The 15,359-nt window shown below is 37.7% G+C and overlaps 1 protein-coding gene across 5 annotated transcripts in view; it reads left to right on the forward strand.

Moving 5' to 3' along the window:
* LOC124777140 (phospholipid transfer protein C2CD2L) overlaps positions 1–15,359 on the forward strand; it is a 607,433-nt gene that overhangs the window by 449,932 nt on the left and 142,142 nt on the right. For all 5 annotated transcript variants that reach the window (XM_047252436.1, XM_047252434.1, XM_047252435.1 and 2 more), the window contains exons 3-4: positions 7,144–7,323; positions 13,458–13,661. In XM_047252436.1, coding sequence (XP_047108392.1) covers positions 7,144–7,323; positions 13,458–13,661 — 384 coding nt within the window. The remainder of the gene's footprint in view (positions 1–7,143; positions 7,324–13,457; positions 13,662–15,359) is intronic.

The raw sequence follows: 15,359 nt of genomic DNA on the forward strand, positions 1-15,359 counted from the left end.
AGCTTTCTATATATCCTTCTGTTGATCGTCCTCAGCAAGACTTTGGCTGCAAGCGATATCAGGCTCACTGTTCTATGTTCCTCACACTTTTTGCTGTTCTTTTTCTTTTCTATAGGTATTAAGATACTTTCTGTAAAGTCCCTTGTCCATTTTTCTTTCATGTATATTTGATTACACATTTCAATCCACTCCCTTTTCCCTTCTTTCTCCAATGAGTTTAACAGTTCCACAGGAATCTCATCAATTCCCATTGTCTTTCCATTTTTCATCTCCTTCATAGATGCTTAAATCTCACTAGTTAGTATTGCATTTCCTTTGTCATCATCTGCAACTTTATCTTCTTCTACCTACCCCAAGCTCTTCTTCACTTGGTTGGCTGTCTGCAGCTTATAGCCATTCTATATATTCTTCCCATTTTCTCGTTATTTCTTGGGGTGCACTCACCATTTTACCATCTGCTGCTTCTACTTCCTTTAGTCCATTGTTGTTTCTCTTTTCCCTGAATGCCAAATCCAATGCTTCTTTGTACATTAAATCATATTTTCCTTCTTTCTCTAATTTCTCTATCTTGTCTCACTTTTCAGTTGGCCATTTCTCCTTTGCTTTCTCTGTTTCCCTTCTTAATTCATTACTTAACATCCTATAGTTGCACTTCCCTCCTTCTGTGTTTCAATTTTCCATTTCCTGCAGTCATCCATAATTGTTACAAATCAAAGACGTGAATATAATATCAGAACATGTATGAATCTAGTCTTGCCATTAAACAGATTAGCAAAAGCTAACAACAACCATGTTTATACAGCAGATGAAGTGTTTAAATTTTTTTTCTAAATACACCAAAGAATGCCAGTCACATTGATTAGGAGTAAGCTGCACAGTTTTTTGTTAGCAAGCCTATTTCATTCATTAGCAGAATTATTAGGATAATAACTTTGTAAAAAAGAGTCTGTATGTAAAATGTTGTATTAAGAAGTAAGTTAAAAACAATGTTTTCAAAGTGTATACCATGTACTTATGCCAAACAGTTAATACAGAGTCTGAATAACAGAGTTTAGCAGAGCACATGGACATTTCATGATATCGTAAGCAAATTAATTGAAAATTCCTGTAGGCTCCCGAAGTATTCTCCATATAGTGCTGATAATTTCAGAAGTGCCTTCAACAATTCATCATAATCTTGAGAGACAGTTGAAATTTTTGTTCTTTGAGTCAAAATCCCATTGGTTGTAAATTTTGAGGAAATGATTTAACATTGGAAATGCCTTGCCCCCAGCAGATATAAAAAATAGTAGAACTGATGTCTGTGGTAGTAGATTGCCTTACAGTAAATTAGGCTTCCCTTCTTGTGTCTAACAAAATAAACTTGAGGATCACTTTGTTTGCCATATCCTCATGTTTTGACTGTAATTAACTTGCCAAGAGCATTTACAGCTGCTTGTAATCTCTCTTAATTATGACAAAATTACAATTAAATTATATTTAGTAAAACTCACTTTTGCAGTGAATTGGTTGTCCTGAATGCTTTTCGATATCTTGGGAAACAAAAAAGAGATTGAGGATTAGAACTTTTCCTTTACATTAAGTCTGTAAATTTATAATTGAGTTCCTCACCTAATTTTTCATCAGTGCCTATTACCAGTTCTTCATACAGTCGCACAGTTTGTCTTGAAAGTATTATATTTTGTGCTTTATGAAAGAGATCTTTGGATTAATAATGTTTCTATGTATAAATATGAATCACAAGTCACAGGAATTTCATTCGCTTCTTCCATATTTAATCAATACTTCTTTATTTATTTTCCTTGACACGAATGTATCACTAGGATGTAGAACATGTCAGGTTATTACAGTAATTGTAAGTAAGATGATCATAAGGCAACCAATTTAACATATATAAGCAGATACTTAAAAAAGGACATCCCCGTGTCAAATAATTACACACAAAATTTCAGATAACAACACAGATAATACTACAGTAATGATATACATGATTGCACAAATAATAGTGCAGTAATGACGTAGATGATTACATAAACAAATTTAAAGTAATTCATCTAAAAAATATTCTGCCAACAAGTGATATGCTAATCTACGTAGTCAGTTCTATCAGAAATGCATGAAATTAAACACAAATTCAAGAAGTATTACACATTATCAAAGAATTCCTGTAAAGAATAGAAAGAATTATCCAAAAGATAAAGTTTTAGCTCTGTTTTGAATTTAGTAAGATCCCCAATGACTGATTTGATGTGGACAGGAAGTTTATTGAACACTTTTATACTCGAATAATGAACTCCTTTCTGTACCATGCTGAGATTTTTTAAAATCATTGTGTTTTCTTCTTGTATTGTGATCATGGTACGCACTATTCATTTTGTAAATTACATAATTTTTGTTCACGAAGCACATTGGTGACAAGATCTATTGACAAGGCATGGCGAGGACCCCAGCTATTTAAATAAATTTCTGCAAGAAGATCTAGGATGGCACTCTGCTCATAATCCTGATAACTCTCTTCTGTGCAACAAAGACTTTATTTGCTTGTGGTTGATTTCCCCAGAATATGATGCCATATGTCATAAGTGAATGGAAATTACCAACATACGCAGTTTTGATTGTTTCCATGTCACAAACAGATGCAATTGAGAGAATGCTAAATGCTGTTGAATTCAGTCTTTTACATAGGTCAGTGATGTGGACAGACCAGTTTAGTTTATCAGTATGTAAACCCAGAAATTTGGAAGATACAACTTTCACTATTTCTTTGTCTCCACATTTTATTTCAACATTTTCCGATTTTTTGTTTACTGTTTGAAACTGAATGAAATGAGTCTTATTAACATTGAGGGACAGACCATTTGCAGTGAACCAATCTAGAACTTCTTGGAATATAGTGATCACACTGTTCTCTGGACTGCAGCTGGGTACCTTGTCAATCATAATGGTTATGTCATCTGCAAATAGGGTAAAGTGTGCTTCTTGGGCCACACAGTAGGGGAGGTCATTTACAAAGATTAAGAAAAGTAAGGGACCAAGCACCCAGTCCTGCGGCACTCCACATTTTAATTTACTGCAGTCAGAGCTGGCAGGTGCCTTTGCACAACTGTTTAATACTACCTTCTGATTTCTGTCATCTAGATACGACTCAAGCCACTTCCCTACTTTATCTTTTAAGCCATAATGCTCAGCCTTTCTTAGTAGAATCTTGTGATCTACACAGTCAAATGCTTTTGACAGATCACAAAAGATTCCAACAGGTGACATTTTCTTGTTTATTGATTCAAGTAGTTGGTTGACGAATGAGAAAATAACTTGTTCAGTTGAAACACTCTTTTGGAATCGAAACTGATTTTTATTAAGGATGTTATATTTATTAAGGTGAGCCATGATTCTATTGTACATAATTTTCTCAAGGATTTTTGGAAGACTTGTTAACAATGAAATTGGACAGTAGTTAGAAACCTCTGCTTTATCACCCTTTTTGAAGATTGGTTTAACAACTGCAAATTTTAGTCTATTAGGGACAGTACCTTGATTTAGAGATGCATTAAATATGTGACACAGAACTTTAAGAATATATTTGTGGCAATGTTTCAGTACTTTGATAGATATATTGTCCATACCAGTGGAATTTTTGTTTTTCATTTGGCATATCACCTTCTCAATCTCATCTGCTGTGATGTAGGGTACATACATCTGGCTAATCTTTCTCTGCACTGCTTTTTGTAGAAGGTTCATGGCTTCATCCATAGACCCTTTACATCCAATTTGATCCACTGCTGTCAGAAAATGATTGTTGAAGATATTGGCAACTATTTCCCCTTCATCTACCATGCTTCCATTGTGACACACTTGAATACTGTCTGTATCCTCTGAAACTTCTCAGATTAAATCATCACAATACAACATGCCCAGTTGGTACCCACAACAGAATACAACTTTTACTATTCTATACAACCCAATCCCACCAAAACAGTGATCAAAGATCCACTAAGCTGTACGAAGATACTACTTCACAACTACATCAGTAGATACAAATAAACTTATCTTTTTGTGTTTTTAATTACAATTTAGTTTTTTGATGCTATTATTCCAAAATTCGATATTGATGCTGAGAATAATTATGAAAAATAATAATTAATATCACTGACTTTTAAAAATATTAAATATCTTTGACAAATTTTTAATATTACAATATTTCTTTGAAAATAACTTTCTATGTATATTTTTCACATTTGTACACAAACAATACTTTAACACCTGCATGGATGCAACTGAAAATCATGTAATAATAGTGTGCAAAAAATGTTTCTGGTTTAGATAGTGAATTTATTTTATGTATCATGTTGTATGCCAGAAAAAAAAGTCTGTCAGTGTTATAGACTGAATAAAAATGTTTATAGTTGAAAATACTGTACCAGAAATTTCTGGCCATTTTAGATAACTGCATGCTTAATAATCATCTTTCAGAGTTAACTGGATCATGAATAAAGTTAGTCCAAGCAGATTTTAGTTTGTCTCTTACATGTTGTAAAATATAGGCAAGCATCGGAAATCTGGAAGTGATTTAAACATTAGTTTACTAATTAAAAGAAGTACAAGTTATCAGAGTAGAATTGTTCTGTACTTATGGCACTTACAATACGTATTTTGTATTACAGATGAAACGGAGCATATTAGTTAGACTAATGTAGCCTGGAGGCAGAGGAGGTCAGATGTGCTTCACTGGCATAAAGTTCTTGAGGCTACACTGGATGGGCAATCAGAGAAGGAATACATGTGTTGTGTTCTTTGGGCCTCAACAAAATTCATGGGTTTGATGATACTGTGTGTCGCGATTTTAGAAGAATTCCTTTTGATCTTGTTGCTCCCGTATGTAGTCTTTCAAAGGATTTCCAGACTTCCCAGTTTTTATGAGGGTCACGGATTAGTTCTTCTAATGGTTCCATCTACTGGTGGTCTTTTGAAGCTAAGGCCTGAGTTTGTTGTTCATAGTCCTCTGTTGCTCTGAGGAAGTTACTTCTGTATTTTGGCATTTGGGTAGCCTGTGAATTTCCATGTAGAGGCTGTTGTGCAGATGTGGAGGACTTCCATTTCCATTTGCTCTTTGTAGGCAATTGCCTCCTATCGAATTTTCAGTGAAACCATTTCAGCCAGTTGCTGGAGCTTATCTGGAACGGTATATTTCAGATAGCTACTCATCAGTTCACATATTTCATTGAGTGTAACATCAATGGATTTGTACCAGATAGGAGAGACATATTTGCCAGTAGAATAGCAAACTGTCAGTGTTGTTGATATTCATATCGGGTCTCCAGCCGGCACATAATGTCATCTTGACACAACAGTTTGGTGGTTAACATGGTTGTCATCTTCAGGTGAGGAAGCTGTCGCACGAACTCGCTGGAAATGAAATCAAACTGCAGCAGCAGCTCCTTTATATGCCACCAGTAGTTTCACCGCACGTGCACGAATGTAACCACCCTCTAGCTCAAAGAAACAGGGCACCGGTGGTGAAAACTCGTGGAAATGATAAATCGATTTCAAGTACTGACACCTTTTGGTGACTGAATCAGAGACCATTGCTTTTTAATGCCAAACAAAACTGGGTTCCAACTCTTACTTAAAGGGCACTCCTTATCCCCGTTTATAATATTGTCAGGTAGCTGGATTTCAATAGCTTCTTTCACTACACAGATCCAATAATGTGACACAAGGGCAACCACTTATGTCTTATCATAGAACATTTGATGTCCTTCAGTAAGACAATGTCCCGCAACCACAGATTTTTCTGGTTGAAATAAATGCGTCTGGCACTGGTGCTCCGCATATCGATACTGAACTGTCTGAATCATTTGTCCAATATAGGCTTTCCTGCAGTGGCAGGAAATTCTGTAGACACAGGGCTTCCTCAAACCAAAATCAACCAAGCAGCACTGTAGTCTTTACTAGTGGATTGAATAAACTTTTAATATCAAACCTCTTTAGAATTCATCCTATTTTTGAAGATATTCTTCCCGCAAAAGTTAGGAATGCCACCGATTTGCTTGTGCTTGCCGCAGAAGGTAGGAACATCACTGATTTGCTTGTATGTTCTTTTGGTTTCCACGTAGGTCCAATCTGTAGAGCACCATAGATCTGATTGTTGATATAATCATTCTGCTTGAACACTGCTTTTAGATGATGCAGTTCTTGTATCAAATTGTCTGCATTTGAGATGGTATAAGCTCTTTTTACCAAAGTATGTAGGACTCCTTTGCATTGGTATGATGGATGACAAATTGATGTATGAAAATATTGGCCCATATGCATGGGCTTACGATAAATACTGTGTTCTCATTTCCCATCATCCCTCCTATAGACCAAAACATCTAAAAATGGGAGTTTTCCATTTTTTGAACTTCCATCATGAACTTAATATTGGTATGCAGGCAATTAAAATGATCTAGGAAATGATCCAGAGCATCCCTCTCATGTGGCCATACCATATACATATCTTCGACGTATCTTCAAAAACAAGTTAGATTTAAGAACACTGTCTTCAGTGACATGTCCTCAAAATCTTCCATGAACAAACTGGCAACTATGAGGGATAATGGGCTTCCCACAGCCACTCCATCACTTTGTTCAAATTATTTGTCATTAAATAAAAGATATGTCAACATCAATGCATAGTGACCAAGATTAGCTGTTCCCTTGTCCAATTTTTCACTAGTTAACTGCAAAGAATTTTCAAGAGTACCTCTGGTAAAAAGTGACCCAACATCAAAACTAATGAGCAAATCCTTGGGACTGAAACATTAAGACTTAAAACGATGAATAAAAACCAGAGAATTGGAAATATGATGTTTGCATTTTCCGACATGGGGACTGAGAATGGATGCTAAATACTCGGCCAAGTTGAAAGTATGAATGATATTACTCCACACCCATATTTGCCATCACATCATCTTACATAATCCGTAAAATCACTATGTTCCCTATACTGTCATTCTGTTTTTGTACACCAGATAGGTTACATAATAAATAAGTAAAATACAGTTGTTGCCACAATATTGTGCTGCACTTATGCATGACATTTTTAAAAATTTTCCTGCTTTGCAATTCACAGTTGAAGTTAAGTTATTTTGTCTTTCATTACAGACTGTGACATGCGACTGTGAGGCGACACCAGCATTTCAGCTTAAGGCGTTCCGACAAAAGGGGGAAAAAGTAGAAGTCTCCCATTACAGAGTGAATGTGAATCGGTTTCGAGCCAGACTAAATGTAGTGTGTATTACAGAAAAGTTACTGGCAGATGTTAAGTGTGACGGCTGGCCAGATGTGAGTATGAGATATATAAAAAAGTTTTCTGTATTTAACAGTACGGTGCATTTTATGTTTAATTATGTACATTGTTTTTCATCTTATTTCTGTATGTTTTGTCAAACTTATAAAATGTCAATAAATGTGCTGTTGTTTACGAAAACTACAACATCTCAAAAAGTGATTTAGAGCAAAACAGCCACCGGATATGTACCAGATACTTATATCTCCTTGACTGTCACAGTTTGTAATGCTGAAAGGTGGTGAATTCTTAACTACCCAAGTTCAGGTGTAAACAGTGCCTCACTGTGAGAGGAAGAGACATTGGCAAAAACGTGTAAGAATAGCGAGAGGGGCTATTTCTAACAGAAGAAGTCTTTGAATGCAGCATAATTTATTCCATCACTGTTGATTGCTTTACATATGATGTCAGCTACCAACACAGTCATGCAGATGTGAATTACCAGCAACCAAACATCACACATACATTTGAATGGAACAAAATCTATCTGTTTCATAGCTGAGAATGGATACATTTACCTCTAATATAGTGGAGGCCCACACTAAGCATTACCAGATGGATTTACTAGGTTGGATGTTGTGTTACAATCAAGATACTATGAATTAAGCTACTTTAAACTTCAGAACTTATAGAAACTGAATGTAAAACTGTGGCTTAATGTAAGTTATCGTGCCACCCTCTTGATAAAAGTGTAACAAATCTGCCACACAATAGAAATCTCAATGTTAATCTCTAAACCTACAACAGTGCCTAATATCCCTGAGGAACTCAAAGATATGGTATTAACTGTTCTGTGTTTACAAGGCATTTTCATTCTGTTTTCTTTCCATTCCAACTTGAGCATGAAACTATAGTGCATGAATTGAGCAAGCAACTTAAGTAAATAACAACAGATGTTATCCTCAATTAAAGAATTACCTGACTACTGCTGCTTACCAGATGAGTCACATAACTAGCTTTAAGATTGAAAAGTGTCACGCATGTTGCCTCACTTTCAGACTTTCATTATTTCCAAAAATTTTACCTTGAATATAGCAAAGTCAAGTCAACTTCATCTTTAGATACCACTCATTTTTTTTTGAGCCATGACTTAGTAGCATTGTAGTGGGTAATATCATTCAGCAGGCAGAGATCAAACATCATCTTGGTTTTCATAGTAACAAGAGAAAACAGTGATTAAAATTTACATGAACTTAGACTTTCTTTTGAGTACATTTTCCTTTCGAATATAAAAGTCTTGCCTGGCATGCTGCTTGATTTGATAAACTGAGGCTCAGTTTGTGCATTACAGTGATGTTAACGTATGAATCCTTTTGTTTTCTTTCAATACAGCATTTTGTTGATTGCCACAATTTTTGGCTACGTGTACTGGTATTGTTTTTTGTACTGCTGGCTTTTTGTGTTGGTATCAGTGTTTGAAGTTGAGCTATCTAGCTCAGAGCTACAGTTAGTTCAAGCTAATTTAGTGGTTTTTTTTTTTTTTTTTTTTTTTTTTTTTTTTTTTTTTTTTTTTTTTTCCCAATCAACCATTGTATCATGTTTCTCTGCTTGTGACTTTTTTATATTTTGCTACTAAGGAAGGTCTGGAGGCACTCCCAACTATGGCCCCATCAAAATCTGGTCATCAGAGAGTGGCCTAAAAAAAAGAGAGTGATGGGCGCACAGCTGGAGGTGGCATGCTGAGTTGCATGTGAGAAGGAAATAAAGTCTCCAGAATGGGAATGGGAAAAAATCAAGATAGGGAAGCAGTGGGAAGTCATGCAGAGTTGATGCAGGGAATTTCCTGGAGCATGATTGGGGACTGAGGCAGCTGGTTACCTAGCTGAGTGGGTTTTGCTGGTGGGTCACTGTCCTATCACCAGTATCCAGAAACTCTGCACCCACACCCAGGTTCCCTGCGTGAAACACAGAGACAGTGGAGCGGGTGGCACCAGTGGAGCCAGCAGTAGGAGGCGCAGGAGCATGCGTGACTGGCAACCATGGAATAATTCTGCTGGACTTTTCTCCACAGTTGGTGTTGCCCTGTACAAACTCAGAAAATGGGTTGAAGCACCATCGGTAGGTGAATCATTGACATGTTTCCTCATTATACTGGGGGTGAAAAAGTGGTGACGTGATGTGTTGGAATGCCATTCTGCCAGCACAAAGTGGCAAAAGGCTGCACCCAGAATTGCAGCCTGTTATATCATACAATCGTATGGGGAAAGCCTTCTGTGGTGAAAATTCTGGTGAGCCCCTTAATAGTGGCCTTTGTGCAGGTGTAATGTCAGATAACAGTATAGGGAAATTCGTACCAAGTATTGATGACTATCAACCAGGTGGTATCCAGAAAGTGACCAGCAAAATTGAAATGAACTTTCTCCCAAGGCAGTGAAGGCACCGGCCTAGGCAAGAAGATGCTACTTGCTGTGTTTCATGTTTATGACATTCCTGAATGAAGTGCTCAGTCTGCCTGTCAGTGCTGGACCAGTAGATATAGCACCTGGATAGCATCTTGGTACATTGTCCATGGTGCAGGAGACACAGGATATGCGACCACAAAATCTGGTGATGGGAAAATGGCCTACGGCTTGCTGGGCCTTGTCTTCGAAATGGAAACGAAGGACATCGTCTTGATCAAATCTTAGATCAGGGCCCATTCGAATGAGCAACAGGGCATCAGCGTTTGTGTACTGAGTAGTGTTTCGGAAATGTATCTTGTAATTATACATGCTGAGAAAAACTGCCAATTCCTGGAGCTAGTGGACTGTTCAACTGATCAGTTTAGCAGCTGGGCTGAAGAGCGATATCTTTGGCTTATGATCAGCGATTAAGTGGAACATGGCTCCATCAGGAAAAATGTGGAACTTTTTGAATGCAAAAATGTTCACAAGTGCCACCTTTTCAATCTGAGAATACTTCTTCTGGGCAGCAGTGATTGTTTTTGAAGCATAAGCGATCAGCTCTTTAGAGCTGTTAGTGTTATGGTGCACCAATAAGGTGCCCAACTCCCATTCAGACGAATTAGCAGCCAGATTAGCAACATCCATTCACAATTCTTTGTCAAGAAAAAGAAACACTTTTCTTTGAAAATTGTTCAGTAGGTGGGTAATCACTACAGCACCAGGAATAAATTTACCTAAATAAGTAATATCTCAAGGAAATATTGCAGCCCTTTCAAGTTTGTGGGACAGGGAGGGGGATGGGGGTGCTGTGATCACTTCCATAATTAGGCTTCTTTATAGGGTTGAAGTCCCAGTGACAACAGTACCATCTAAATCATTAATGCACCCTGGAATATTTTTAGGCAATTGTTTGAGGTACCATTGAAAAAGGTCCAGGACATTGCCTTTGCAAAAAACCAAATCCTTCAATTTATAAAGCTCATGCAGCATGTTGACAGCTAATATCTTTTGGGATTCATCATCAAGAGCAGCTGCAAATAAGCTTCAGCCAGGTTAGTTTTTTGAAAAATACTGCCCACCCAAGATTGTGGTGGATAGTTTTTCTGGCTTTGGAGTGGGGTAAATGTATCTATTTCAGACCCTGAGTTTACAGTGACTTAAAATCACCACATAACCAAAGTTTGGCTGAGTGTTTCCTCACAATCACCAATGGCATTGCCTACTCTCTCACAGAAATTGTACAGTTACATCAAGGTTTGTCAATCTGTCCAGATCATCTCTTACTGTGTCATGCACCACTAAAGGTGCAGGCCATGCATGAAAGAAATGAGAGAGCATCAATTTCTTTAGTGTAATGTGCAGTGTGTACTGTGAAGTATTTTGCTTTGATGAGACCTCTGGAAAAAATGTCAGGGCACTCATTACAAATTTCTCCTAGTCCCTCAAAAGGCTGGAGACAAGGTTCACTTAAGCATCGATGGCTGACCCAAAAACCGAAAAGGCATCTAAGCCATAAAGATTTTCCATGTTTGTGCTATGTACCACAGGGAAGGTAAGATGCCATAGAATATTTTGTAAACGACTTCAGTGATAAATTGATCATTATGTGCTGCTTGTTGTAAGTTGCTAGGCAGCAAATAGTTGGTTCTAGTGACAGTGCATGGAGCAGGAGGTAAGTAGGAAAGTTCAACAAGGAAGTTGTTACTTTGGTGCCTACATGTGGTTGAATGTCTCTGCTGCACACTGCAAGTGTAATGAACAATTTATTTGGTATCACACTGTGTTTTTAAAGTCTATGTTTATTACGTTAATATCCATATGTTCCTGCCAAGGTGAGTTCTGGAATGAAGTGGTTCAACATATGGAAGTGAGTTGTCTGTATCCTTTGCATTGTGCCGATCTGTGTGGTCAGTCATCCCAAGAATGGTTGCAAAAAACCTCCGGGCATGATGGGAGTGTGCATCTGTCAAGAGGCAGAGAATTTCATCCCTTATTTGTGAGGCTGAGACATAGCACATTGATTTTTACTTTCAGTGACTGCTACTTCTTCCTTGTTGGCCAAACTGTATTCATTATCCAGGTTGGAAGCAATGGCTGCTACATCTGCCCAAGGTTTTAAATGGTAGCTGGGTGCCCAAGAGACTTTGAATGAGTGAGCCAATTTCAACACCAACTCCAAAGTGGGGCCATTGAATTACAAAGCTTTTTGGTGTATTTCCTTGTCCAGGGCCACGTGAATAACAGTGTCCCAAATCATAACCTCTGCTTAAAGTTGCTTAGCACTGGAAGTTATGAAATGGCTCTTTTTACTGAGCCCTTGTAGTTCAGCTGGCCAAGTGCAGTGTGACTATTTGGACTGTTTGTGACATTGATAGAATTCCATGTGGCAGTATAACATGGCAATGCCCGTGAAAATAGGCGCTTACGAGAGCACACATTTCATCAAAATCAAGTAGGGGCTGTTCAGTGAGAAGGCTGAAAATACAAAGCAACCAATATATTAGGACAGAATACAAGAAAAAAAGAATGATTTAACAGTTGCAGGTACTTTACCTTAAAAATGACAAAATGCTACCTGAATTGCTTCTTGTACATGTCTCAATCTTCAGCCATTTCATGGTATGAAACAGCAGTAGATGTGTAACTGTCTGATTTGAAAGCAGTTTGACCAAGAGGTTCTCCAGCCACTGTCCTTCCAACTGCTGTTATGAGAATTGTTGAGAACCTCCTTGGGCAAACCTAGCAGTAGCTGATGCTGTCATGGGTCCATGTTCACATAGCATAGCAAACCTGGCAGTAGCTGATGCTGTCATGGGTCCATGTTCACACAGCATAGCATGAGTTTTGACCACTATTGTTGCCACTTATGTTAAGGCACATCAGTCAAATGATGTAGTTTACTGTCCAAGTTCTTTACAAATGTCACAAGTGTAGTACACAGTCCAAAAACGCAGGCCACAAGAATAATTCAGTGTAACAGCAAATTGTTTCATATGTTGTGAATGCTAAGTGCACAGTTCTGTGAGCAAAGACAAAGAGGCCTGAGCAGCTTGCAGCAGGCACATAAATAGAGAGCTGTAGTGAAGCCTGGTGCAAGGGGAACACAGGGGATTTGGGGGGGGGGGGGTGAGATAGATTTGCAGTGCTGCCTCTGTGGCTGCTGAGCCCTACAGTAGTCGGAGGGGGATGGAGATGGGGAGGAGGTGGAATAAGCAGGCAAGTTGTAACTGTGCAGCGGCAGTAGCATCAATGTTCGCCAAAGTGGGTGGTAGCCCAGTGGGCTTCCACAAAAGGAAATTTGTTTTCTACATGACATATGTCATGAGACTTAATATTCACATTCGATAAAAACAAACACGTCCAGTAGCTATTCTCTTTCACTTTATGTTAACAGTATTGACTTTCGTATTTAAGACTGTGGTTGTACCATGTAATTTGAATACACTGTTTGATTTTTGTAGGTTCTTCTTATATTTAGCTGAAAAATATTACCAATATATCTTTCTGATCTGTACCATCTTTGCTAAAAATAATTACTTAAACTGGTGAAACTCACATTTGAATGTTCATGGACAAGCTCTTCTTACAATTAGCATATGCGTCAAACATTGCACTGAAACCTCTTGAAAATCATTTTATTTCAGTGTGATCTTTATACGGTTTATACGGAGTAGATCAGTGTGATCTTTATACCGTTGTCACAGGTGCTAAATACATGTTTAATTTTGTGTCACTTCTTTTTACAGATAAAGGTAGCTCTTGCACAAGTTGGCAGCATAAAGAGCAATCTTGATGAACAACAACTGCAGGATGTGATCTCTGAGATTGTTGTAACTGCATTACGCAGCACTATGGTGAACCTGAATCTAAGTGTGTATCCCACTTGTCCAAGATTTGTGAGGCAGACAGCTGAGGTTGGACCCATACTGCCTGTCCACTATGACAGTCTTGTTAGTAACACAAAGTCTTTAATTTAGAGTAAAATAAATGCATTTAGTTATGTGTATAGCTCACTTTTTTGCAAAAGTGTAGAGTCATTGATATTACACATGTGAATTTGTTTTTGTAAGTAATGATTGCTAATATTTGTCTACTATCCTCACCCCATCATTAAAATTTGATCAGTACAGGCCACAATAACTGAGATCATTTGTTATGATGATTCTTTTCCTGTTCAGCATCAATGCTGGGTAGTGTTCTTTACTCTGTCATTTTGGCCCAATTAAAATTTCCCATGCAAGAGAATAATTTCCCCAAAAATTATTATTCCAAGGAGCATAAACAAATAGAAATAACTGAAACAGAAGATGTGCATATCAGTGATGCAGGCATCTTAATGAAATTGTTTACTTTTCAAGATCTTGCTTATTTTGGGCGCATCTTTCATTAATATTGTTCTGTAAGCATATAAATAAAATATATTAGGTTATTGCACTTGTGGGGAATGTTACTTTGTCTTATAAATGGGAATTTACTACAGTCCATTAGACGCAGGCTTTAATGAGAACTTTACACTACTTTGTGATTTATGTCAGTGGATCAAAATCATTAGCCTGTTGCTCATTAATCATACTGGCACCAGAATGGAAGATGATGAAGCAATAAATCAAAAGCTGAATAATGAATTCTCTCTTTCAGAATTGTATCCCTGACAAAGATGACGCTGCAATTTCTTCCTACAATCGTCGCAAAAGAGTAAAAGTGACAGATGTAGAGGTGACAGATGATGCCAGAATCAAAACGGAACTGAAGTTACTCAGTAAATGAAAGGCCACTGGATGTGGTAGGAAATCTGTTAGTCTGTATTGATGAGGCAAAAGAATTGGCCCATCTTCTGGCAGAAATTTGTCTCTCTGAATATTTATTGAGCAACAACATCCTAGATAACTGGAGAAGGGTGTAGACATTCCCAAATTTAGCTAGGCAACTGGACAAAGCAAACAGTAACGTAGGTCTATTTCAGTGATATAACTGTATTGTAGAACTACAGAAAATTTGTTGTATTTGACAACAATTCTGAGTCATCATGAATTGTTTTATCTGTTGGAACTAGGATCAGTTTTCCAGCAATGTCTGGACTTGCACAGAGGAGGGTCTTGGCCATTATATGAGGGAGGGTATACTAACAGACATTGCATTCACAGAGTGTGGCCAGCTTCAAATTTTAGTTCTCATCAGTATCGATTTCACATGTTGCTTGAGTGCAAAGGCTGCCCTCAGGTCCATTATGCAGCTGACAGACATGGTGTATGTAGCTATCATCAGGTTCAATATTGTTTGAGTTCATCATTTCTGAAGAAGCTCTGAAATCAGTCACATTCATCACATATCTATAATTTCCCCTCTTGCATGGTTTAATGTGGGGCATTTACATAAATGGAACATGGAAAAATGAAATAATTCAGTGTATAATATACAGATATTGTCACACCGTGTACTGGTTGTTGCCACAACAGTAGTGTGTAGGATAGGCAGGTCATATGAAATTAGTAGTTTTTGATCACAGGTGCCCAATGCCTGCACACTTCATTTCTGAGTTTGTCTGGACACTGTACTTTCATGTGCTACTATGTGGAGGGTGTACTGTGCATACTGTAGCATCAGGAAAAACTGCCAGCGGCAGACTCAGCAGTATTGTCAATATGTAT

The sequence above is a fragment of the Schistocerca piceifrons genome, chromosome 2 (assembly GCF_021461385.2).
Source record: "Schistocerca piceifrons isolate TAMUIC-IGC-003096 chromosome 2, iqSchPice1.1, whole genome shotgun sequence".
Taxonomy (NCBI): domain Eukaryota; kingdom Metazoa; phylum Arthropoda; class Insecta; order Orthoptera; family Acrididae; genus Schistocerca; species Schistocerca piceifrons.